The sequence below is a fragment of the Trachinotus anak genome, unplaced genomic scaffold (assembly GCF_046630095.1).
Source record: "Trachinotus anak isolate AG129_WGS33_773 ecotype Australia unplaced genomic scaffold, CSIRO_AGI_Tana_v1 ptg000004l, whole genome shotgun sequence".
Lineage (NCBI taxonomy): Eukaryota > Metazoa > Chordata > Actinopteri > Carangiformes > Carangidae > Trachinotus > Trachinotus anak.
In genome coordinates, this window is record NW_027273855.1 from 18239724 (window position 1) to 18267456 (window position 27733).

Here is a 27733-nt window from a genome sequence, read left to right on the forward strand (position 1 = left end):
CCATATTTAGCAGAGACACAGCTGTAGATTAGCAGACACTGTATGAGAAGGTCCACCACATTCCCAGTAACAATACCCTGTATCTTACTGAATACAATACAAGGATCTCCATTCAGTACACATGGTGAATTGAACAATTCACCGTGTGATTGAGCAATTCACCATGTGTATTGTTCAAAAATCTGTGGCACACTATAGAGCCGTGGTTTCTGAGCTGAGATAGTATCTCCTGTTTTCTCACCATCTGCTTGTTTTTGTTAGATTTTAAACTTTGTTTTTTGTTACGTGCTGCTGGGAAACCACTCTAAATGGGTCAAGGAAAAAACACAATTGTTTTATTCCAAAGTCTCAAATTCCATAGAAAATGTTAGTGAAACTGGTGGTTACAGCAAATTGAAAATAACAGTCTGCATATTCTGAGGCTCTCCTTATTTTTCTCTGCTGAAAATGTATCAACCTGTGACAGAGCTAAATGTATCACATCAAGCTCTCTGTCTCGACCAGTAATCTATTTTGTCGAGCAGTTAGATATCAGTATTGTTTTTTTTTTTTTTTTTCAATTTGACATGCAGAATGCTACATTTACAGCAACATCTGCTTATTTGTTTAGGGAAACAGCATTTGTGATTAAAAATCCAATGAGAGAAACTAAGTAAGTGTATGAACTGCACCCACAGACACACACAACCACAGTGGTGTGATTGTAATCTCTGATCCACACGTCTTTAATCCTCATAAATATTGAATATTTGATGACTTTATCAGTGATGGAGCAGGACACCTGGGCGGCCCGCCCTCTGCTAGCTCTACATACCCACAGGAGGGGGTTGTTCCTGGCAGTGGTCCTTATCTCAGGGAAAGCACCTGAGCCAGCAAAACTGACATGGCAGTAAGCTAAATGCAAACACTCACGTATCTGCCTGTGCATGATCCAATCATATTTTAGTTCTGATGAGGTGCTGTTCATATAAATCAACTCACCACAGATCAGATATGGAAACTGAGCACCAAGGATGTCCCAATTGAAGAATTTGTGTGTATGTTAAGAGTGTGTGTGTGTGTGTGTGTGTGTGTGTGTGTGTGTGTGTGTGTGTGTGTCTGTGCTGTTGTATCTGTTTTTCCTTTTACAGTCTGACTGCTGCTTGCCTAGCAGGGACCGTAATGATGGTCGTCAGCACTGGCTGGTTGCTAGGTAACAATTACCTGACTGTGCTTTGCTTGCACTGAATTACACAGTGGGTTGTGTGAATGTGTGTGTGTGTGTGTGTGTGTGTGTGTGTGTGTAGAGGAACGGAAAAATACAGCAAAATAGACTACCAACCGGTGTCTCCACTTCTGGGCAGAAAATACCCCACACCAGAATCAGATTTGTTGTGATGATAAAATTAGCTTAGCTTTGTTCCTGAATATGATTTACACCTTAAATCTGATGGACACCGTGCTTCCAATTTCTGTGTGACAAACGATTTGATATATTTTTGTCATTGTAGTATTAGATGATGATGTGACCACGGGGCCACACCTCAGGACAGGTACTCCTCTGCTTGAGGAGCATTTTCACTTCCTCAGCTGCGACACTGATCTGTCTGTCCTTGTCCCTGATTCTAGTCTCTCAGTAGCACTTCCTGCCTCTGTCCTGCCTCATTCAGTCAGATTTGTACGCTCAAATCTTAACTGCAACTCTAACCTTAAAGGAATAGTTCAAAATTTTGGTAAAATTTGTTTATTCACTTACTTGCATAGAGATAGAGGATGATAGATTATCATGTCTCTACAGTAAATATGAAGCTGGAGCCAGCAGCCAGTTAGCCTAGCTTAGCAAAAAACTGGAAACTCGGCCAGTAAGTACCTGCCAGGAAATTGCACAGAACATAACCCCTTGTACGGCAGCAGCTTTTCATTTTTACGTCTAGTTTTTTCGACAGATTAAACAAACGAGACACAATGTAGTAATTAGTGAGCTTTAGAGGTTCTAGTAGGTGGATTTTGTTAGCTTAAGACAGAGCAAGGCTAGTTGGTTTCCCCTGTGTCCAGTCTTTATGCTAAGATAAGCTAACCGACTGATGGCTCCAGCATATTTACCATACAGACATTAGAGTGGTATCTCAGTTAACTCTCAGCAAGAAAGCAAATACGTGTATTTCCCAAAATGTTGAAAAAATACTGTAGGGGACAAATGTAGAAATTCTGGTTTTAAGATCTTAAAGGCAAATCACTTATATATAAAAATAATTTGCAACAACAAATACATTTGAAGAAAATGGAACTGTGAAACATAATCTGGAAATGTTGTCCTTTTTTGTACTTAGAAATTCACAAAGGTTAGTAGTCTGATTTAATACAGAAAAAAAATGCACAGATACTTTACACACACCTGGTTAGTTATATTTTACCAATACATCAGAAGTTGCCTCTGAACATAATCCAGCCAGGGAAAATACTGCACGGTCAAAAAATCATTTTCAATCTTTATATATCAAAATCCCCCTCTTTCCTCTGCTTCTAAAATGTTTAAATAGAACATGGGTCACTTCTAAAGAATGTAGTTGAGGTCTGTGCTATTCATTTCTTCTTCATCCTCCACCTCCTGATCTAAAAACGCTACTGAGGGAGGTGTGGGTGGAGGCTTGACAGTCTACAGCACTGTATCGCTCTGTATTTGCAAAGCTGTGCTCACTTTTAATCAAATCTGAACAATATGATCACATCCCTCCTGCAATTCAACCCTAACCACCTAGTCTTTTTCACTCAGTTATACGTCACATTACAGAAGCTAAAGACGCGGTATCTGCTGTTTCACTTTTAATACAAGCGTCTAATAATTCCCATCAGCGCACTGACCCTGTCATTATGGAGCACAGAGCCAGGAGAGACTCTTGTGCTGTGGATCGTAGGCCGACAGGAGGCCGTGGCACATCCCGTAAGAAGTGCTTGCCAGCTCCCTCAGACATGGATGATATATTTGGAGATCATTAAATGGTCCTAAATGAGACCCTGGCGTGAGAGCAAGCTCTGGCCATCTGGCCCCATTGTGAGCGCCTGAGCTCTGTTCAAACTCAGCCAGCAGCATCAGCACCTCTCATTGGGTGGATGCTGAGTAAGCCTGGGAGTTCCAGCCAATCAGAGACTCTTTTAATCAATTACCAAAACCTGCCTCAGCCTCTATATTTCTCTAAATTAACCATCCTGTCACATACTGTGTTTCTCTGCTCTGCTCACAGTGAAGGATTTGGTTTATTTCTTCGGAATTCATTTCCAACCTTTATCTATTTCATTAGGTGGTAATTGCAGAGTATCACTTCTTCTTTCTGATTCATTGTTGAGCCGTGTCAGTGTCACTCTGTCAATCTCTCAGTTGGTCCCCGACTTTGGTCCAGACTGAAATGTCTCAAAAACAATTTAATGGATTGTCATGAAGTCTCTCACAGGCATTTATAGTGCCCAGAGTATGAATTCTATTGGCTTTGGTGATTCGCCATTAGCAAATAGTGCTCAAGTGCAGTCTCACGTCGCCTCTAGCATGGCTGGAGACTTCTTAAGTCTTGTTTATGGTGAAGCAGCTGCAATGTTGTTGAGTGTTGCTTATTACCAAGAGCTACTGTCGCTACTCTATCAAAGTTTTTCCTCCATATTGCCAGTACTCTCTTGTCGGCCGCTAGTATGGCTGACTCCTGATGCATCCCATGGACTTAAATAAATGGTCAAATTGATTCCATTCTTTATATTTATGTGCAGACTCTTCTGATCAAATGAATTCATTCACTAGAGGTCTAATGTTTTCTCAGATGTCTAAGGAAAGTAAACATGGCCTTTTTCTTCCAGGAGCATTTTAACAATGGAAATGCCGTGGCCTTTCATGACCTTATTTTTGGTCAAATGACAACATGTAAACAGCAAAGAGACAACCAGGTTTTTTTGATGTCAGGGTTTGTTTACTTGAGCTGTTTCTGTCTTTCTGCTGTTTCCAGGTCACAAGCTCAACAAGGACCTGAAGCGCTACCTGAGCTTGAGGTTTCAAAAGTCTTCGCCTGACCATGAGCTGCAGAAGACTATCCGAGCCAATCTGTATCGCCATGCTGTGCCTTGTGAGTAAAAATATTATGATAATGTCATGGTGAATGCTTAAATCGGGACATTTGGCTTAAGAGTCATGTCTTTAACGACTCTTTAGCATAATTTCCCCATCTTTGCCACAGTGACCCACTTTCTTGTGGCTTCTTTCTCATTTGTTTGATCTCCTGTTGATCTCACTCTTTCCTTTCACTCCCCCATAAATCATTCTGTTTATTCACTTTATTTCCCTTCCATCATTTAAGATCCTCACCATCGCTGATTCTAACAAATGAAAAACAGAACCAAACACGCATTTTCCAAGCACTGGCTCTCGAGTGTTTGTTATGTATTACTGCCCATTAAAGCCACTCGTGTCTTGACCGCACCAGAGCACTGTTTTTGCAGCTGTCTCACATAGCTGTGAAATAAACAAAAAGCATTGCTTGGGCCAAGCACCCAACACCATGCCAGACTCCACAGCTGGGCTTGGTTTACGTCACAAACTGTTTGATCTGCGGTTGGGTGACACAGTCCAGCTCTACTCAGTTCATTTTCCTACTGTACTCTTGTCATGTTTTTTTTTTTTAACCTTTTGCTTGAGTTGTGATGACCACAAAGCTTGAGGCTTAAAGTGCTTAACAAAGCAACACAGCTGATCTATTGGGGATGTTATCAGGAAGAGAGAGAGAGAGAGAGAGAGAGAGAGAGGGAGGGAGAGAGAGAGAGAGAGTGTGTGTGTGTGTGTGTGTGTGTGTGTGTGTGTGTGTGTTGCCCCCCCAAAGAATTGTTTTGATTATCACACATATGCATAGACATGATTTAATCAGCCAGGAAAGGGATCATCATACCCATAAAACACCACTTCCCCCTGTGTGTCTGTGTCTGTGTGTGTTCGTTTGCATGTGTTTGCATTGCAGTGCTCCTTAATAAAATGCGGCTTCTAGACTAGATGGATGTAGTTTTTTCCCCTGTCTCTTTTTCTCTTGTTCTTTGCTCTTTCACTCTCTGCCTCTCAATCTCTGGCTGTCTGTCCTGCTCTTGCGCTCAGCCATGTGACCGGTAAATCCGCCTCTCTGAGCCTCCCCCGGTGCCCTGCCTAGGATTATGATGTTCTGATATATTGAAAATAGATTCCCGCCTGATTATGTGATGAACATGCTGGGCTCTCGCAAAGATCACAGGACGATGGGTGGGCCTCTGTGTGCAGAGGATAGACAGTAATGATATTAAAGATGAACATAGACAAAATAAAAATGCTAAATATGTTTTCCCAGTGAGGGTATTTTAAGAGCGTTCGATGATGATCGCCAGATGATAAAGGGATTAATGGATGCTTTCATCCCTTCAGCTCTAGTAAATTTCTAAAATAGGTGAAATACCTGATACATTCACTTAATCACGCCAAAAACATCTGCTGACAACCCATGACTAGACTTAGGTCCTAACCTGTGATGAAGGGTCACAAGTTGCCTTTATTTTACGTGGTCAGAAGCCAAAGGCGTTGGGAACCACATAAGGGATGTTGATTTGGACATTACTGCCAGGAGATTCAGTGAAACCCTTTGAGCCGTCTTTAACAAAAACAGAATAATCCTTGAGTCAATGCACAACTATTACTCACTAATTGTTGAAGATGATGGATAAACATTACAGCAGTGCCTGTGTTAAAAATGTGAAAACTTTATCATCAGTGGACTGGGGTAAGTCATCAGATTGCAAATGTGAAGGCTTCAGCATGCTTCAAATGAGCAAGGTCATTGGTATTAAATTCGGTGTAGCAAGAATTAAGTTAGGATTATAAACATTTAGAGATTATAGGGAGGAGGAACAATGTGCAGTGCCAGAAGTCATTTCTTTCAGAGTTTTACTCTACTTTTCGCTCTGTTCATCTCAACAGAAACATGTCTCATTATTTTCAGATCTTTTCAGCTTCACTGTGCTTTGCTGTGGCTGTAATGAAGTGTGTTCCCCAGTGCAATGATTTAGACTAATTCACTGACAAGAAAATAATGACAAACGTCACAACGATATAATGTGTACCACGCTCTCCATCTTAGTTTAGCGAGTTGGCATACTAGCGCCAAACTCAAAGTTCGCTGAGGCTGATGGGAATGACATTAGTTTCGCAGGTGTTTGGTTGTAATCCAAAAAGTATTGAACGAGTTGAAATTTTGACCTCATGATAGTACTACAAGAAAAGTCATCACAATTCATCCTGAGGGGAACATTAATGTCTGTGTCAAATTTCATGGCAATCCACCCAACAGTTGCTGAGACATTTCACACAAAACCTCATGTTGGTGCTGGATGAACAATGAATATCTCTACAAAATCTCATGGCAATCCATTTAATAGTGTGCAAGATATATCCGTCTGTATCAAAGAGACTGACAATCTGAGTGACAGAATGACAGAGCGACATTGCAACCCAAGAGTCACGCAAAACAGTAAGCAAAACTAGATGGTTTTTAGTGTGAAACAGCAGCAATAATTCTATGAAGAAGAGATGCTTGAAGGGTGCTTCTACAAACAGGGATTGCAGAGGTACTTGTACTTCAGTATTGTGCAATTGCCAGTTTTACCTAAGTAAAGGATCTGAATACTTCTTCCACATTCCACTGATGTTTCCAAACCAACAAATGCAAACAAAGGTAAACACTGTTAATGGTGTGTGGTTGAAAAGTGAACCGCAACAATAATGTGTAGACCATTTGAAACACCAGAGCAAGTCACTGCTGAAATGGAAAAATAAAACACAAGATATTCATTATATATAGTGTCCATGTTGTTTTTTGTTTGGAGCATAAAGCAAAGACAGCGTGTCCTCCGTTCCCTGCAGGAAGAATTGCCTCAGATTATTCATTAGTTGGAATTATATATTCCCCTTCTTTTGATTTGTATCTCAGAATAAAAGGCTCCAGTGTCTCCAGATAAGCATCATTAAATGGCAACATAATGGACTCTGTGCACTCTATAGCCGTAGTGATAAATCATTAAAAGATAAGGCTGCAGTTATTCTGTATTTTTCTTATTGTCCACAAATCCTATGAAGAGATCAAAACCAACAATGTTAGTTCAGCTCTCAATACTTTCTGACTTCTTTACCCTTATTGCGACACTCAGCCCTAAGCTCACTGATTCCTACTGAGGATATAAATCTTATCACAAATAAATAGTTTCTTTTTTTTTTTTTTTTTTTTTTAAGCTGAATCATTTTCTAAAACAGCAACGGCACTATAGTTTTTATCAAACGGGAGTAAGTAGTGGATTTGTTGGGGACTATTTTCAGACGTGAATTTGGTGCATGAGTTAGTGTTTACAGAAGCAGGAACGTGTATGTGGGACTGACTTAAAATAAACTACAGTACCCACGTTCATGGAGATAAAGGAACATGTCATCCAGCGTGGCTCATTTATGTGCTTTTGTTGATACGCTGAGGACTAATATATATATATCAGGCCTTGGATACACAGATAATACATTAAGATTAACTCTTTGTTGGCTTTGGTCTTGAACAAAAATAAAACGTGGAATATCACCAGACTTATCACTCACTCACTTTTAAATAATGTTGCAAATTGTGTGTATGTTTTCACTGTGTATTTTCTTTGGTTTTGACTTAAAAAAAAAAGACCACATGGACCACAACACAGTGCTGGTCAGTCTAACACTGAAATGTTTATGCTCTTTACCCCCTCCTCTCTTCCTTTCTTGGTGACCTACTATCGCTGCCACCTCCTGTTTATTGTCTCTCTCCCTCTCACACACATGCAAATATTTTCTTGGCATGACAAGGCAGAATGACAAAAGCAGTCAAATAAAAGCCACACTTCTCAACCCTCTGTTTCCTTTGTCTGTGTGTCTCTCGTGTCTCCTCCCCCTCTCCTGAGCACATGTGTTGCTCTCTGTCCCCATGTTTGACTCGAACAGGTGCCTTTTCCTCCTCCACTGGCCGAGGTGTTTTTTTGTTTTTTTTTTTTCCTCTTGGGGCATGTGTGTGAATGTGGGTTTATTGGTGGAAGAGCATAACCCCCTCCTCCTCCTGTCAACCCACCCTTCTCCCCTCTTCTTCATAGCCCTGCTGCTACAGATGGCCATTGTTATCATGTGCAGCAAATGTCACAATTGATAGAGAAGTCGCTCTCTCGTGGGATTCATTTCCCTCTCACGTCTACAGCTGCTGCTTGGGGATGAGGGTTATCTCGGCGTTATCCCAGCGTTTGAGCCACAGAGCAAACCAATCCTCCCTCCCCCCACCTGATCTCTCCCTCCCTCTCCTTCTCCCTTGCTCTGCTCTCTCTCTCTCTCTTTCTCTCTCTCTCCTGTTCTCTCTTCACTTCAAATCCTCCAGTGAGTGTCAGCGTCCCTGTGGCTTGGCGGTGGCTGCTGCCTTCCTCTGTCTCTCTCTGTCACACTCTAGCTGCTCCCACTGTCTCCCTGCCTTTGCTGCTCTCACCCTCCATCTCCTCTCTCTCTCTCTCTCTCTCTCTCTCTCTCTCTCTCTCTCTCTCTCTCTCTCTCTCTCACTCTCTCTCTCTTTCTCCCTCCCTTCCTCGCTGTCCTTCACTCCCTTGCTTCCTTGTTTTCCACTCCACTGCCGATCTCGGGGAAATCATTGTTGGAGACAAATTTCTCTGTTTGACGCTCACACAAAGAAAGGGATTACGGCTTGATTTGCTGACTCCGGGCTTGCTCTGCATCCAGGCAAGTGGCAGCTCCTTATTCTCTCCTCGTTCTCTCCTTCTTTTTTCCACTCTCGCTGTCATCCGCCATCCGAAGCCTGTGATGTATGCATGGCAGAGAGTGTGTGTGTGCGGATGATGCTGTGTGTATATAGGCTAAGGGAATCAGGGAAGGTGGGGGTAGGGGTGGGAATTATGTGAGGGAAATAGGGGGGCAGGCACACTCGGAGCAGGCACGTCCAACCCAGAGGGACAGATGGCCAGTAGCCCTGGTGCTTTTTCCTCTTTGGTTTTCTAATTCACCCTACAGGCTTTGTGTAAGGCCCACTAGTACACAGACCTTCTTTTCAAGAAGCAAGAGATGGCTGTTCTCCTTAGCTAGAAGGGGGGGGGGGGTATCTGTGTGTGAAGAATGGACAGGGTATAGGAAAGGAGAGAAGAGGAAGGGGGGGGGGGGGGGGTTGCTGTAAAGGCAGAGCAGGTTTTTAAGAGGAGGTGAGGAGAGGAGAGGAGAGGAGAGGAGATGGGGCGGGGGGGCGGCGGGGGGGGTCATCAGCCTCAAATGCATGGAGGTCAGGTCCAGATGCTGCTCAAACAAAAGGGGCTTCTCTGGGGGAACGGCAGGGGGAAGCGTGGCACTCGCCATTGTGTGTGTCGCTGCATTGCAGGGTGCTGCCGGGGAGCCTCATGCTAATGATGGCCATTCATTCTTGTAACGGATGAGTGGGCCCCAGCTTCTGTTTGCCTCCTTTTCACATACGCAAGGTTCAGATTTTGTTCATGTGACCAAATATGTGCTGTGTTAACACACGATTCGCTCTGGAAATGACGAGGGATGGAAAAAACGATGGCTTCCGAGCTCATTGAGGAAGCTTGGCAAATATGTGTTTTTGCATAGTAATGATGTATGAAGACAGGTGCAGACTGAGTGTGTGTGTGTGTGTGTGTGTGTGTGTGTGTGTGTTTACATGGACTATGTGTGTGAGAGATTTATGTTTAATGCATGTGTTGCTGTATTCATGCCCATATTTAGCATATTTTACAGATACAGCAACAAACAGGCACCGTTTGTCGCCATTGAAATGAGTCACATACAGGCCAGAAGAACTACACATCTTCCTGCTAGTCAGTATGATTGGCAAGTGGGTGGAAGGTGGCACTGGGGCTGTGGTCTCTGATGTAGTTTTTGTTATTGACAATCTCCTACAGGCCCATTTCAAAGGCATCTTATGGTACATTCTCCAGAAGAAACCATTACAACAACACAACCTCTTTTTCTGTTTCTGCACCTGCAGTTTAGAACAAGCTGTACCCTGAGCCTGGTCTTACATTAACTTAATCAATCCTGATGAGCAGCCACTGTGATCATGAATGTTAAGTGCAGTTCAATAATGTTCTTGTTATTCAGACTACTTATACTACTTATGTAACCTTCCCTGTGTCCAAGCTCATGAAAGACAACAGGCCTTTGATTTTGTGAATACTCAAGTAGTGATGTGAAGATTGTTGATCACCACAGAGTCACTTGGGTCAATTTGAAGTGGTCAGTCTCTGATTAATGAGACTCTATCTTGTCCCACAACTGCAGAAATGCTTCGTGTAGTTCTCTCTGTGTGGCCGTTGGTCAGTGCAATCCTGGAATACCCGGGCCAGAGTGAAAGCAGGTGTGAATTCTCTTCACTGTTTACAGATTAACGATTACATTTCAGACAGCTAGCTAGCATGTCTATTTTTGTTGTCGTCAGTGGAGTGCAACGATGATAGTCCTGTTTTTGAGGTCAGGGAAATGAACTGTGCTAATTCACTGACCGAACAAAGGCTCTCTGTTATGATCATGAAGTCTTTTACAAGACTGATCTGTGTGTGAGTGTCTTGTGATGATTTGGACGTGGCTCCACTGTGGCAGCCAGCTAGCATACATACTGTAGCTCCTGAGTTTGTGTTAGCCTCGATGCCTCCCAGCTGTGAGTGTGATGATACCAGATTAATCTAAAATTGGATATGCTTTAAGTTTGTTCCCTGAACTCTGTGTTCACATGGCTGCTTGTGTTTCGATCATCTTTACTCCCGTGGATAAGCACACTCTTCTTATCCCAGGGCCTTATTTGATGTTTACTCCAAATAAAGCAATTTTAGCTTTTGAATTACACACAAATCATTGTTCAACAAACCTACCAATCTTCCTCAGGATTGCAGTTTTTTCAACACGTTTTATGCAGTCAGTGATGACGAATTAATGGTGTTTCTGTTTGTTTAAATGTTTAGTTGTCAGAATAGCTGAGCACTGCATTTGGCCATTTTGCAAACTGTAAATGACGAACGCTACATGAATGTTTAATCAGGTCCCCGGCTATCACTGCCATTTTGTCAATGTAACTAAAGGAATAGTTCTAGATTTTGGGAAATACTCTTATTTGCTTCCCTGTTCAGAGTTAGATGAGTGCATGAACACTAAATATGAAGCTAAAGGCAAAAGATTAGCCTCTCTTAGCATAGAAGACTGGAACGGAGGTCTACAGTTTAAATAAATTCACCAGCACCTTTAAAGCTCACTAATTAACACGTTAGTTATATTTTGTTTGTTTTTGGACATAGCCAGGCTAGCTGTTTCCATCTACTTTCAGTCTTTATGCTAAGCTAGGCTAATCTGCTGGCTCTAGTTTCATATATGAGAGTGGCACTGATGTTCTCTAATACTCTGTACAAATGGACAAATCATTAATGACTATGGAGCTCGGTTTTATTTGACATATATATCAGTTTTTAAAGTGAAATTAGCCCTCTGTAAACTAGTTCAGCATCCATTGGCGAGCTACAAGCTGAGGTTAGCTTTGTGCTAATCCAACAAAAAGCATGTCCGACTGTTCCCCAGTAACAAAAGTTATTCTTAGACTCAGACTGCTATTGCTAACCTAAGTAGCCTACCATCTGGTAACAAAGGTTATCAGTACAATTACAGTTTCATTACATCACCTTACAAAATACTGTATACCAAATTCTTGTTAACTCACCTCAGGACTCCATTTAAGCTACTTTATTTATTCATTCATTCATTTATTTATTTATTTTTAACTTTTAGTTGTGGTATAATGAGGGCATGTGGCTGAGATTGGACCATGTGAATCCAAACAGAAAGCTGCAGTCCTCTTCCCTCAGGGCAGCTCCTAGGTTTTGTGGTCAAGTTGCCTGGGCAGCAATCCATGTCCATACAGGTACGGGCCTGTGCTGCCAGGTACAAGCCTTCCTTTGCTCAGTCAGTGGGCTCTTAATCTCCCAAGGTCCTAATCATGCCCGGGCTCTCTTGTCTAGTCAAGGCATAGTAATCAAATCCAACCGGCAACCAAATCTGCACAAACTAATCCCAGACCAAGAACAGTGGTCACCAATTGTAATATTAGACCTTTATTATTTATATATCTGCTTTCCTATTTTTACCTTTTACACTATATGATACTGTATCTCCCTCCAATCTTCATGTGCATCCTGAATACTTACCCTCCCTCTTGTCCTGCTGCCCTCTACATCCTTCCTCAACCCAGCATTCACCCCTGAAGAGGTTTTCTTAGTCATGAGAGCTGTAAGGAGCTAACTGTTTATCAGGAGGGACCATGTGTTAGGTAATGTCAAGAGTCTATATTTATGGCTAAGATAGCAAGAGAAGGAGCATTGAAGAAGGGAAAGACAGAGGAAAGAGAGAGAGTGAGAGGGAGAGGGAGGGAGGGAGGGAGGGAGGGAGGGAGGCAGTGGGCGGGAGCATGCGGGGGATGTGGGGCTCCAGCCATTGGCCTCAGACAGGAACTGTAGTGTGAATAGCTCACATTGGCTTAGCCTCTAAGCTGGGCTGGACCTCTAATTTGCTCTGCTTGTGGAGCTTTGAAGAAAAACAGCAGCTGCCTACTAGCTGCCTGCCTGAATGAGCTCGAAAGCTGTGAGGTAGCACTCACTCACAGACAACTGGATGATCCATGGATGGTTTGGATGGAAGAGGGAGAGCAGAATTCAGCCTGCTTGGATTTATCTTTTTGAATATTTCTGTGGAATAACTGTGGGAGAGGAAAGCAGCAGCAGCAGCGGCGGCGGCGGCGGCGGTGGTGTAGAGGTAATGCTGTGACATTTGCTTCATCTCCTGGGAGTGATGCTCTGGCTTCCGGGATTAGATTGGGAGAGATGTGGGTGGGGAGAATAGACGGATACACACAGAGGCAGAAATACAGAGGCAGGTGGATTTTTTTTTTTTTTTTTTTGAGAGGCTGTGGGAATTAGTGCCTATGCAGATCTGTTGTGTGATATTGATGAGCCGTGATGTGTTGTGCCGTGTGTCTGTGATGATGGCGGATCTGTGTGTGCACACATATGCATGTTTGTCTGTCTGAGATGGTGTTTGGTTAGGGGCTGAATTTAAACACTAATCTGTTGACACACTCGCCTGCTGTTAGAGGACATTATTACCCGTGTCTGCCATTGGCTCATTCGGCCACATCTTCTCCCTCATCTTTTTCTTTCCATCCTCCCTAACCTCTTTGAGTCACCCCTCCTCGTGCCCTAGCTCTCTCCTCTCAGCTTTACTCTTTAAAGGTAAAGCTGTATTTCACCTGGCTTCCTCCAATAAACAGTGCTTTCTAGTAGGTGAAAGAATAAGAAATCCCCTGCCATCTTTTGTGTAATTTTACAAGATTTCCAGCTAATGATGCTTCAGATTGTTATGTGCTTGCCCACTATTCATTTTCAGCCCCCCTCCCTCATTCTTCTCCCCCATATTGAAAGGGGAGAGGTGGGGAGGGAGCATGGGGAACAGCAGGAGAATAGCGGCTGGGACTCAGCTGTGTGGAGTGTTGTGGCGCGAGCTGAAAGAATGGCCTGTTGTGTTGAGCAGCAGCAGTATTGTGTGTCTGGCCTCTCTCTCCCTCTGTCCCTCGCCTCTTTAATGGGCAACTCCATCATGCCTTTATTTGAACAATCACAGCGAGGAACCCACTCTTCGTATAAAAAAAAAAAAAAAGAAAAAACATTTCTTTGGTAAAGAAAGCCACCTTTTTTATAAATGTAGAATTTTTTTGATGCAACAACAAAATACTTTTCAGATACCATAAACTTTGACAAATATAAACATGATTTTCTATAAAACAATTTTTCATGTATACGAACACAGAGCTGAAACCCTTTGTCAATTAATTGATTAAATAATTGACAGAAAATGAATCAGCAACTATTTTGATAATCAGTTAATGGTTTCAGTCATTTTCTTTCAAGCAAAAACACCAAACTTTACCTTGTTCCAGCTCTTCGGATGTGAGCTTTTTTTTTTTTTTTTTTTTTTTTTGCCAGAAGCCAAATATGTTTGGGTTCTGAACTGTTGGTCTGACAAGTACATTTTTTGAAGAGACAACCATAAACTTAAGTAAATTGTAATGGCCACATTTTCACGATAAAAAAGATGGCAGAATGCATTACATTACATCAGAATCTGTTTGATATAATGATAAAAATATATATACCAGAGTACAATATACGATATGGTACCAAGAAATGCTGATACATACATAAATGTATATTTTTACTGCAGGTATATTTTGTCAGAAAACCTTCTCAGACCTTACTCCTTTTAATAGTGAGTCTTGACCGCTGTTTGAATGTGTGCATGGTTTGTTTCACTGTGGCAGGCAGGAGGAGACATTGAAGCTCTTTGCTGAAGCTTCTCCAACCCCATCATGGTTAATTGAACCTACAACAGCATGGCGTGCTCTCAGCAGCACCTCGGCCTCTGATAGGATCTGGAGTGGGACTGCTATTTGCTTAATCATTAATCTGAAGGCCTTCGTTACATTGATTCTCTCTCTGTTCCCCTTCATAAATCATTATAGGCCAGCAATCTCTTTAATGGGGGATGGAAGTGCTGATTGAACATAGCAACAGTACTCAGGATGTAATACTCACCTTGGTCTCCAGGTCAGATGATCAGGACTGAAGAAACTGGTCCAGTACCTGTCCATCTCAGCAGTATTAGATTTCTAGCTGTTAAAGCATGAAAGGTTGAGTGACACATACTTTAATTAAGATAGGTTTAACCCATGTTCAGACCAAATACGTTGTAATATTCTGTATTATTCTTATTAGCATCTTTAAAAAGATTGGCCTCACTGTCACTGTAATGGATGCAAATGGTCCTCTACCCATAGTTTGTGGTTGAGACACTCCCATCATCTGACCAGTGTATTAAGGGACTACTTGTGTAGATGAGGCCTTAAAGTGCTGCCTCAATCAATGCTGCTCCGGTAATTGGCTTAGAGGCCCAAGAGAGTTCCCTGCTAACTCCCTGTGTGACTGTTTGCTTTCTCAGCCCCTCCTCTCCTCTGTCTGCTCAGAGATATGTACGTAATTTCTTCTCACGTAATCTCTCAGCCTCTGTTTTCATAACACACACTTCCCCATCAACAGCGAGCGTGTGTTTATCCTGGAAACACGCCCCAATTTATGCTGTGGCTACCGCTCTGAAAGTTGTGGAGGAGACAGTTGCAAGTATTAGTGGAAGATTTGTTTGTTAAGAATATAAAGTTGGATTTTTATTACTATTTTTATTACTAAATTAGACACTAATAGAAAAAAAATAGAAATTAAAAAAGCACAGTTTACAGTCCCACTATCAGGCTAATCTCACTCTCAGGTCAGTTGGAAGTTGCTTGCTCTCGTGTGTGTGTGTGTGTGTGTGTGTGTGTGCGCGCCACCCCCCCCCAACCCGTCACGCTCAGACTCATAACCAGCAGGGGTTAAAAACGGCAGATGTTTGGCTGAACCGGTGTGCATGTGTCCCTGTGTGTGTCTACAAGTGTGTGTACGTCTGTGTTAGACAATGAGTGGAAGCACCCCAGACCATCAACAGCAGGAAGGCGATTGAGGGTATCATGTGTCACCAGAGTGCTGTCAGCCCCACTGCCTATTGTGAATACGCAGGAGGATGTTTTTTCACCTGGATTTGCGTGTGTGTGTGTGTATGTGATTGTGGTTGTGGTGGCAGAGGTGTGTGTATATGTGGGACGCTTTCTTTTGTTTGTTGTTATTTTACAAAGGTAGAAAGTGTGTTTTTACGGTCATTATTGAGGACATGTTCATAAGCAGCTTGTGACTCTGATGGTGAAGATCTGAACAGTCAAACAGAGCAGGAGGTCATGTGGGTGTGGATGGAGTTCAGGTTATCTTGGCCCCAGGTATCAGTGAACCAAACTGAACCAGAGGCCAGAGCAGGACATTAAGAGAGAGGCTGCAGAGGGTGTAGCCATATATGCACTTCACTTATGCCTGTGAATTTGCATAATACAAAAGAAGCATACAGTAACAACAGATGTGTATGCGAAGCAGAAAAAAGCCAAGAGACTTATTGCATGGCTCCTCTAGAAGAGAAAACATGCACTTCAAACAACACTTCATTTTCACTTGGCAGCTTCTGCACAACATGAGCTATTAGAACGATTTAAAGATATGAACATCTTTTCATATTCAACTTTTTAAGCATGCTCCAAATTGTACATAATAGCAATCCAGTGCTATCAAGTGACTATGTTATGTCAGAAGAAAATCCACTGAGTGTCAGGTGTTACAATAGTATGAAACACGGTCTGCAGACATCCAGTGTCTGATTCAGGGTTCATTTTCAGGCTGGGTTTTAACGATAGACATAAAGTTCAGGTTAGGATTAATGTTTTGGGGAGATTAAGTAAATATAGTAGGAGTGTCCTGTTGCCACTTCACAAGTGGAGGGAAGTAGGTGCTCAAATGTCCAAATGTGAAAAAACAACTTGCCACAGAGATTAAGTAAATAAACTAGGTACTCTGTCAACATTTCTTTAATTTTGTAATTCTTTTTTTCAGTTGATAATCGACATCAGTTATGTTAGACATACAAAATCCATATACAAGACTGGGTGTCCACAGCCATGCTAATGGTTCTGGACTTCACCCAACAGGGATGTTAACTCAATGTCAACGCGCACACACACACACACACACACACACAAACACACACACACACACTGACTATGCTAACATGTTGATGTTTAGCAGGATTAATGTTTGCCATGTTCACCATCTTAGTTTAGAGTGTTAACATGCTAACATTTGCATATCGGCACTAAACACAAATTACAGCTTAGGCTGATGAGAAAGTAATTAGTTTTGAAGCACATAAACCACAGTATTGGAACAACTCTAATTCTGACCTGAGGGTGGTGCTTCAGGAAAAGTCAGAGGATCAGAAAAGTTATTACAGTTTACACTGCCAGAAACATGAGTGTCTGTTTTCAAATTTCATGGCGATCCATCCAGTAGTTGCTGAGAGAGTACGTTCAAAACCACAAATGTCAACCTCATTGTGGTGCTAGAACACTAGTGGAAAAGTCAAAGTTATCTTCAAAGTCATTATGATACATCGTCTGAGAACCACGAAAATTTCAAGGTAATGCATCCACTGGTTGAGATGTCTCAAGTGTGGAGGACCAACCAGCCAGCGTTGCCATCTTTTTATGGTGTATAAATATGGTGTGATTTAAACTGAAGGCTTATGAAATGTCATTTCAGATCCTTTAGCCTTCTACTCATGCACAGCAGCACGTTATGTTTCGTGTGGATCTCACTGTCAGGCACAGGCCACTTTTAAACAATGCAAACATTCACTCGGCTACATGAATGAAATATTTAGTCAGCCTCCACAAATAACAGCTTCCCTCTCGATATGGACTCCCACAGCTTACATCAGCCTACCAGATATGTCTGCAGTGCAGCTTCATTTCATGTAGAAATGTGATGTTTTTGGGGGGGGGGGTTTGTTGTTGTTTGGCATTTTCAGCCAAGTAAAACCCCATTTATGCTTTTTCCTTGACCTTTGTGTGCGTACTCATTTCAGTGAGTCTACGTTAGCTCAGTATTTGTGAGGATAAAATGCCAAATGATGTGGAGCAATATAAGAAGGAAAATATGAGTTTTTGGCTGCTGAAACAGTGAAAGTTGAGGCTTGTGCATAGTAAAAGATTCAGTAGCCAGATGGCCTTGGAATCTGCTTTTCTCTGAAGCTAGATAAAATGGCCTCTAAATGTTTTGCCACTAGTATGCTCCTTCACACTGTGAAGTAGCATAAGCCCTCAGAAACATGTGGAAAATGCAAACTCTTCTAGGTTCTGTTCAGTTTTAATGAGATGAAGGAACTTGGAGATGGTTTCTATTCACTGTGCATTTTTATGCAAGTGGAAGTGATTTCACAGCAAAATTGGAACAAAACAGTTTCTACAAATCACTCTAGTCATTATCTTTGTGTTTTGACTTGACTGTGGGCACATTGTTGTCATCATGTAGTTGGAAGAAGCCAGCCAGTAGTAGTTGTTGCTTGGAGATAAAGGCCATGGAAGTCTTATCAGTATGTTTTGCTGCTTTCTGTGGCACATCACTGAGAGATGATGCTGCTACACTGCACTTCAAGTTGGTCTCTTCCTGTGATGTTAATCTTCCTCTAAACCCTTTTGGTATTCTCCATAAGAGAGCCTCACCATGACAGAGCTGAAAATGATAACTCTTCCAAATTGCAGATTGCAGATTACCAGTTCATATGAAGATTACCATCATGATTCACACACACACACAGAGAACCTACTGTAAGGTGATAAGAAACTTCAAGGTCTGTAATTAATGACTTAGGACAGCTTGGATGCTCCTGCGGTTTATGATGCGTGCTCAGTAGCAGTGAGTGAGTGGCCCAGTATTAGGAGACAGGATGTGGGTCATAGCATGCACTCAAACAGGCCACTTCAGGGACACATGTCCCCTGCTCTAGAGCTTTTTATGAACTGCCAGTGAGGACAGAAACTGGCTTCCACAACCTGCTATTTATAGTCCACACACTATATATGTGTTTACACTCTTCTCTCCTCTTTCTGCCTGTGATTGTGGGTCTGTGACTGTGTCAGTGTGGATGCTCACACCAGCAACCATGTATGTGTTTACTGTAAATTTCAAGCAACTGTAGCTAAATCTAGAGCAGAGTATGTTGGGTAGAAAAGTAAACAGACACCACTCTCAGTTTTAGTTCATGATGTATTGTAGCTCTATTTGCCACGCTTCACTAAAGCAGGGTTATTGCATTTGCATACAAAATGCTGCAACTAATGATTATTTTCTACCATCAATTAATCTCAAGATTATTTCTTTGATTAATCTTTTCATTCTTAATTCAATAAACGATCAGAAATTGTGAAAAATGCCCATTACAATTAGAACCAAAGTTTATGTTTTCAAATAGCTTGTTTTGATTAGTCAAAACCAAAAGATATACAGTTAACAGTTATATAAAACAGATCAGAGCTGCAGTGATGAGTCATTTCATCAATGAGCTGATCGATAGAAAATTAATTTTTGATAACTGATAATCATTTAAGTCAATTACCAAGCAAAAATGTCAACAGCTTTTTTAAATCTGAGAGTTTGCTGCATTTGTTTTTGTTAAATGAAATATCTTTTATATGTTTTACTGACTAAACAGTTAAGTGATTAATGGAAAAAAAAAGATCAATAGAATGAATGAATTGTCAGTGAAAATAATGTTAAGCTGCCCTAAAACAGATAAAAGCAGGAAAATAATCACATTTAAAAAGTAGAATCCATCAAATATTGAGTGTTTTTGCTTGTTAAAGGTTTAAATTAATCAATTACCAGAACTGTTGTCAATTAATGTTCTCTATAAAATCAGTTAATTGACCACTTGTTTCAGCTGTGTCATGTTCTGCATCGTACAGGCTGAGTTTTAGGCGGTTCAGCAGCACAGTGACAGATACAGAGACAATGTTGATGATGTGATAGAGGCGAGGACAGGCTTGCCCGGACTCCTTTATCCTTTTAGCAGTGCTTAGATCAATACCTCTTTCACACAGACACACGTACGCACACACACGCACACACACACACACACATGCATGCATGCACACATCCAGCTTCATCCTTGTGAGAAAGAGAGTGAGATGCTACTCACTCAATAACACGATGCCCAGACGAGATGAAAGTGGAGATGTGAGGAAAACCGGCACAGAGGGTGTGCGCCACACAAAAAGCCAGAGGTGGTGTGCGTGTGTGTGTGTATGTGTGAGTTTGTATTTGGCTTCTCTGTTGGTGTGATGGTTGTTTGTCAGAAGGCAAGAGGTGAGAATGAGGGAGAAAGTGCGAGCTGTTTGTTGTGCTAGGGATTTCACGTGCCCATTAGGTGATTGTTTTGCCTGTTGTGTGTGTCATGTGTTTGTAGTGCCCTCATCCTCTTTCACTCCCTCCATCTTTCTCCTCTGTGCTGTTTTCCACCATTTGGCAGATGCCCCCTGTCACAACAACCCAGTACATCCTCCCCTCTTCTCCCTGTGGGTGCAGACTGGAGCTGCTGAATGACATTGCTGTTAAGAGAGTAACTGATAATGACTGCGGGTTGTGTGTTTGGTTACGAAACTCCCCAAAACAGGAGGGAAACATCCGTGTTGTGGCAGACACCTTACCACGTTTCATGGCTACTGCTGTGTCCGCCCACTTTAACCTATCAATATTTTCAAACTCAGGAAGATAGAAATGGAGAAATTGTCCTTCCTCGTGGTGTGAAATGAAGATGAAAGCAGAGGAGGTATATTGGCCTAATGGTGAGAAACAGAGCGTGCACAGCAGGAAAAAGGAGATACAAAAAGCATCAAGAACGATGGTGGGAGGGACACAAGCTGCTTATAAAATATGCTGGGCGTACAGTAAGAATAACATGTATTCATTGCACAATAAAAGGAAAAGGGCAATAAAGGGATGCTGTGGGTATAATACTGTATTTTTTTTCTTTCCTTTTGAAAGCTATATTATGCCATAATATGGTTGCATTCCAGCTGACTGACTAGCAACATTGCCCTCAACAGCCTAATGCAACAAGAGAGATTAAAGGGATATTTGATATCCAGCAAAATCTCTGAGAGTAGAAAAATGTCTACTGTGTCATGGTATATAATGGCATATTGCCAGACCCTGTAGTACTCTACTATGAAAATGAAGCTGCAGAAATGTTTGACAACAGCATGATGACTTACCACTTTGTTTTAAAGAGACAAATGGAATCAGGTTGTAATTTGGTTACACAAGGGTTGGTATTTCTTAAAGGATGACTTGAGTAGCAAGTCAAACACTAACACATCTTTTCATCACTGAGTGTATCCGTAGCTTCATCTGCTGTTTATTTTTGAGCAAAAATCTTCCTTTTTAAATTGCAGAAGCTCTGTTATGTCTACATAGTATATTTTTTTAGCCATGCTAGCAGCGTGGCTCTAGGGATGGCCGTGTCCATCTGTCGGTCAGTCGCTCCACCACTTTGGTACTGACTGAAATCTCAACATCTACTAGATGGATTGACATGAAATATTCAGACACTTGGCCACCTCAGGATGAATTTCAATATCTTAGCTGATTCCCTTTCACCTATCACTATCATCAGGACAGAATTTCCTTTTTTTTTTAAATGACACTCCCATCAGCCATAATTAGCAAATGTTAACATGCTAACATAATGAGCTTAGATGACGAGCATGGAAGCACACCTGCTAAACATCAGCATGGTGGCATTGCCATTGGGAGCATGTTGACATTAGCATTTAGCCCAAAGCATTTCTGTGTCAGAATAGCCTCATGGAGCTGCTAATGTGGCTGTAAACTCAGTCTTGTTAAAAGAGGGCTAGTGCACATGTTATAGAATGTCCTTGAAAAAGTCATTTATTATGATCATTTTATTTGGTCGGAGTGTGAGGCCTAAAGAGTATTAAAAGCACTCTCAGGTGAAATGACTCCACTGTTGTCCTCCTCTCAGTTGGAATATATTCCTATGAAAGCTGTTTCCCCCTGTTTCAAGTCTTTATGCTAAGCTAAGCTAACCGTCTTCCAGCTGTACCTTCATATTCAGCGGACAGAAGTGGGATCAATCTTCTCATCTAACTCTGGCAAGGAATCGAATCAGAGAATTTCCCACAATGTGAAACTATTCCTTTAACTGTAACGGACCCTCAAAGTGTGTTTGGCGATCTGAAGCAAAAGCAATAGAACCCCAGTCAGTATTACTGTCAGTGAATGATATAACTGATAAACAGAGGAGTTAATTTTCTGTGACTGAAAAGCGCCTTTCCTCAGGTTTTAACCAAATATATTACTACTGTTAACATTTGGCAGATTTTAGACAAAAACTCTAACCAGCTGTGAACACACTCTCAGCTGTGAGTCCGTGTTTGGGTAACTGAGGAAAGAGCTCCTGTGTTTTTCAGCCTCCACTGTTAGGTGTGCATGAAGCTTCTCTATCTGTAGCAAGCTGTCATAAAAACAGTGTGAGCTGATCGCTGTTATATAATACTACAGCTTTGCTCTGTCCCACTACTCTGTCTATTATCCTTTGTGTTGTTTATGAACAGCACATACTACAAAAATGTGTGTTTTCTGTCTTTTACCGCAAATTGAAATTACAGACACTGGAGAGGTCAGAAAACGTACAAAATCAATATACTTTAGCGCCACTGTAAATACACATACACATAGACTACTCTCTATTTCTTACATCCACTAGAATAATGGTTAAAAAAAATCATTCAAGTCCTGAGCCACTCTCAGGACAAATGATCAGCCTCAGAGAGTGTACAGCATTCTTTCTTTTATTGCACTACAGTACAGGAACACTTAGGTCAATGTTAGTGCTGAATCCAAATGCCATCAGTAAAACCACTGACAGATTTGTCCCTTTTCCTTTATTGAGTAATCATACCCACTCCCACTGTTGAACTTGAAATGCAGTGTGCAAAAGTGACTCTTCTGGAGCATATTTGATGCCTACGGAAGCAGACGCCAGCCTGTCATATTTGATTTTCTGAAAGGGAAAGAGAAGTAGACAGAAGAACACAGACATCTTAATTTCACCACATGTGAAAAATGTGATTTTTTTCATCAAAGAAAGATCACAATTTTCTAGAAATGTTCAGTCAGTCAAAAGACCTTTCAGTTGTGATTATTATAATTATTTGGAGAAATGTAAAATATTGGCTTCATATCGTGTTTAATGTTTTCTCCTGCCACACACAGAGAAATACAGGGAGTGGACACCAGTAATGTTTTAGTTTTCGGGCAATGACAGAGAGATATTATCTTTTAAGTGGTGCTTTTTTTGTTGTGTTGAATTGCATTTATTTTGTAGGTGTTACTGTCATCATGCCCACCCTCTGTATCTAGCTCTCATGAAAGCTGCATACTGGTTTTCATAGCGGTACAACAAAGTTCAGAGGAAAGATGAGCCCTCTTGTGTTTTTATCCTGTCTTGTACGCCCTCTGGAGAACAATGATTACTCTCTGCTGGGTTTGGTGGTGGTATTTTAAAACTGAAGATGTTTCCAAATGTGCTTGTGTTACATTTTCCCATTCATGCATGCGCAGGCTGGTTTCTCACAGTGAAAGAATGAGCCCATTGATGACTGTCAGTGGAAGTTAGTTCATCAGAGCCGGGGCCAGGGCCGAGTTATGGCCCAGTCATTGTTTCTCTGGACAGAGACAATGGACACTGTTAAGAGTGGTAGTAAGGAGACTGTTACTGTTGTACACCGAGAGTATTCAGACTCTCTCTGTTGGACACTGTTGCGATCAATAGACAAGTCTGCTTTATAGCAACACTAGATTTTTAGGACTGCAACTAACAATTGCAACTGCTGATTATTATTGTCCTGATTAACTGACAGCATTGTGAGGAATCAGAATTTTCAAGGCTCAAGCTGATGTTTTCTACAATGATATAGACTTATCTTCCAATTGTTTTCTCAATTAATCGATCGGTCCACAAAACATCAGTAAGCAGTGAAAAATGCCAATCAGAATGTACTCGAGTACAAGGCCACATCATCAAATGTCTTGTTGTGTTCAACTGTGTCTGCCATACCCATACCCTTGGATGTTTTTTATGGCCACAGTGTTCACATAAAAATCTTGCAATCAGATAATTGAATTGGACCCACAGCTGCTGTTGTCTTTTTGATTTTGAACTTCTCGTTCATTCTGCTTGTTTGTTTGTAAAACACAGCTGGTTGTCAGTGGTTTTGCCATCCGGTTTTATCTTTGAGATGAAATAAGAGATGGGAATCTATTGCTGTCATCTTTAACATGTCACAGTGTGGCAACAGATGATTGATTGCTGCCGTGTAACAAGAGTGATGTCTAAAAATATTGCCCTTATATTATGCAAGAAATCACAGAGAAGCAAAGTACAAACAGAACACCAAGTTACATAACCCAGGAACTCAGATTTAAAAGTCAACTTTAAAAAAAATAATGCACTGACGCTCATGAGCGTTAAAAATGTTAATAGAAATGATTGTTTTATACTGAACATGTGATGATGACGTAACTAAAGCTGAATAGTGCAGTGTTCAGCCTTCAATACGCTGTAATATAGGCACACTAGAATTAGTCATCCTATCACAGGCCCTCACTATGGGGAATAGCCTGGAATAACAGCTCCATCCCCTGCTCAGCAGACAGCATCATTAGAGCACGGTGAGCCTCAGAAACATCTCCCACCCTGGGACCACCCAGTCCTATGACTCAAACTCCTAGACAACTTCTCTTTCATCTCTCCCAGCTCACTGAGGTGAATACAAAGCAGCACTTTGCTTCTGTGTCACTGTGTAAATGGTCAGTTAGATGATTTACAATGTTTAGGTTTTTTTGCTTCATGTGAGGGACTTGTTTGGTTGCTCACAGGCTGAGCACTATGTCTTGTTAACTAAATCGCCTCCTCCTTATCAATGTATCTTGAGCATTGTTTTTAAAAAGGCAGGAGGAGAAGCGATAAAGAGGATCAGTGTTGCCTTTGCAGTTCAGTGAAGGTGTAGGATTGTGCAGTGCACAGTAAAGGCTTATTTGTTATCAGGTGTTTGTGGGCTGGATGTACCCTGAGGGACGGAGTGATCGCTTGCATAGTGGAGAGGAGCAGGTAAACACAGGAAGAATCTTGTGTCAAACCTAAGTTTTCTCGCCTGTCAAGAATAGAACACAGTGACGATGTTAAAGTGTTTGAAGAGCGATAAACTGTAATTCCTGCATTTATCTGCTTTCAAAAAGCAAGGTTGTTGTTGTTTGTTGTCAGTTCTTAGCCGTGCTAGTGGCACGGCTCGATGGATGGCAATGTCTGTCTGTCTGTCTGTCGGATTTTCCAACCACTTTTGTCCAGACTGAAATATCTCAACAATTACTGAATTGCTGAGTAATTTTTTACAGACATTTGTGGTGCCCACAGGATGAATTGTAATGATTTTGATGATCCGCTGACTTTTTCACACCACCATGAGGTTGACATTTGTTAATTTTGAGTTAAATATCTTTCCCACTATTGGATGGAGTGGCATGAAATTGGGTCCAGACATTCATTTTACCCATCCAGATGACCAGCAATAACATTATCTGACTGTCTCTCCTGGAAGGCATCCATAGCAGAGTCCTTCATTAGTCCACAGAGTCACACCCGAGTTCAAATACAACTGTCTAACCAGGTCAGGTAGGGTCTCGTTTTACTGCTGGGAGGCTCAGGTCTGTGCGTCCATATGAGTGGATCTAAATGGACCCGAGCATATGTGGTATCAGCTCTGATCACTGGTGTGTCACAATTGCCACAAGAGAAAATGTTGTGCTTTGAGGCTGGATGGAGAATGAGAACTTCACAGATCACCAGAGCTTTGTTCTGACAAGGAAACCGAACCCGAGCTTATTTTAGGAAAATCAGAAGACTTCAAGATTCATGCTAATGAATTTACAGTTTTTGGAGAATTTGATTCACATTTATTAAACAGGCTAGAAGATTCTCTTTTCACCATCACCCAGTTAGCTACAGGATGTTTTATTGCTGGTGCAGTAGGTGGAAGTAAAGTCTTTATATTAATTTGTCTTTGAAGCATATAAACAAATACTTTTAGTTTCTATAATTTACATTCACTCTTACAATATTATTATTATTATTTTATTATTGTTCTTTTTCCACTGTGGCCAGTTGTAATTGAGGTTGAGAACATGATGATGCTGCTGGTGTTGGTGTTTTCTCTCTGTTGGAGTCTGTTCAGGTCGACCGCATTTTGGATCAGGTCTAATTGCCCCTGTGTTTATTTTGGTCCGGTCTGGTTGTGCTCAGGTCTCCATCAGAGCTAGTCTTTCTTCTTTGAAAATTAATTTATTATGCACATCGGTTTCAGGTTGGTTTTCCACAGGTCCATTTAGGATTTTGGATCCATGAAGACCTCTAATTTTAGTGCAGATGTCAGATTATTGGTTTCAGAAAGTTACTGCTGTAGTTTTGACATAATATACTGGCAGCTTGCCATGAGGTAGTTGTGTCTTTTCTGGGTGAAAGTCTTTATCATCACTGAAGCCTAGTAAGGTGCATTCTTTGTGGCAATGGTTCACACTGCTGCCTGTGTCATAATGAAGTCTACCTCACTTAAGAGAATACATTACATTCATATGCATGTGTGTATATATGCGTGTAAACACTCCTGTCCTGATCACAGATGGGTTACAACTTCCGTCAACCATCTGGCCTGTCATTTCATCTCATCTCCTCTTTGTAAAGACAGAGACACAATAGCTCCTGTCTCTATTGTCTGGTGTCAGCTTCCTCTTACAAAGTGCTCTCACTACAAAGTAAAACACCGCAGACCACTAATCATTAACTCCAAAGAGGGATCAGGCTCAGGGCAGTTAGGCCAGTGAGGAAAATGTTGATGATGGTTTACCTTTAAAGAGAATTTGAAACCAAAGAGTTGATTCAGACTCGAGTCAAACTTCTGATGTGCCATTTTTGCAGAGTTATGTCAAATATACTGAGTTTCACAGTCTCATGTCTTCTCTGGTTTAACAACATGAAGGAGTCAGTCCTGGTTTACAATGCCTCAGACTGAAAAGCTTTTATTATACTACAGTTAAACTTGATGACACCTAAGAATGCAGTAAGTGTATCTGTAGAGCATTGCAGTCGTAACAGGAACAATGCAGCTTTAATGCCAGCTTAAGTAATACGACTATAATAGTATTATGTCAATGCAATTCCAGACTCACCATGAAGAAGTGGATGGATTGATAACAGTATCAGGACCAGTGTATTGCTAAAGGTGACCTTTTTTTATCTTCTGACTCAGCAGGCAGCAGTTTCCCATGAGGCAGAGAGATAGCTTGAGATGTGAGCCTCCATTTAATTTCCTGACATGGTATTCGCAGCCACTCACAAGTCACTGTACTTCCAATCACTGCGCTGAATTACAATTGCACCCTCTTGATTTCAGAACTATCTCATTTCCTGCTGTAGAAACCCGTCCCTGTGACCACTCATCATCTCCAAAAGCTGAATGAATGTTGGCGATGTTGACTGTATTGCAACACTAATGACAGGCTTTCAGTGCGGAAGTTGTGAGAGGAGAATATTGAATGTGTTGTCATTCCAGGAGGAAAAAATCTGATTTCACCTTCAGTCAACTGTAACAACATGGCTTGAATTTTAACTGGTTATCAGCAGCCACCTAAACGTCATTTGTTTTTTCTTGTCCTCAGGTACAACCCGCTCCCCTCGAGACGGTGAGGTCCCAGGGGTGGATTACAACTTCCTATCTGAGGAGGACTTCCTAGAACTTGAGAATAGTGGCACACTACTGGAAATAGGAACGTATGAAGGTGAGGATGATGAAGATAATGATCATAACTGACACTCCATGCAATTCATGATAGCGCAGGTGTCCCGATTCACCACAGATACAAGAAGCGTAGCGGCAATCAACATTTATTTTTTCCTACATGCAGGCAGGCTGTAAGAGTGTGCACTCGGTTGATTCCGATTAGACTGTGCATGATGCGGGGAGACGCATCCAGGAGACAGCAGGTCACTCCACATCTGCCCCTCTCACTCTGATGAGGACAATGTTGTGCAGCACTAACTCTCAAGCTGACACAA

General features: G+C 41.5%; 1 protein-coding gene across 15 annotated transcripts in view; it reads left to right on the top strand.

Moving 5' to 3' along the window:
• LOC139620744 (membrane-associated guanylate kinase, WW and PDZ domain-containing protein 1-like) overlaps positions 1–27733 on the top strand; it is a 91172-nt gene that overhangs the window by 27287 nt on the left and 36152 nt on the right. For 13 of the 15 annotated variants that reach the window (XM_071476572.1, XM_071476574.1, XM_071476573.1 and 10 more), the window contains exons 2-3: positions 3969–4085; positions 27337–27456. In XM_071476572.1, coding sequence (XP_071332673.1) covers positions 3969–4085; positions 27337–27456 — 237 coding nt within the window. Of the gene's footprint in view, positions 1–3968; positions 4086–8420; positions 8759–12595; positions 12836–27336; positions 27457–27733 lie in introns of those variants that run through there. The other 2 variants (XM_071476570.1, XM_071476571.1) reach the window with 2 other exon arrangements.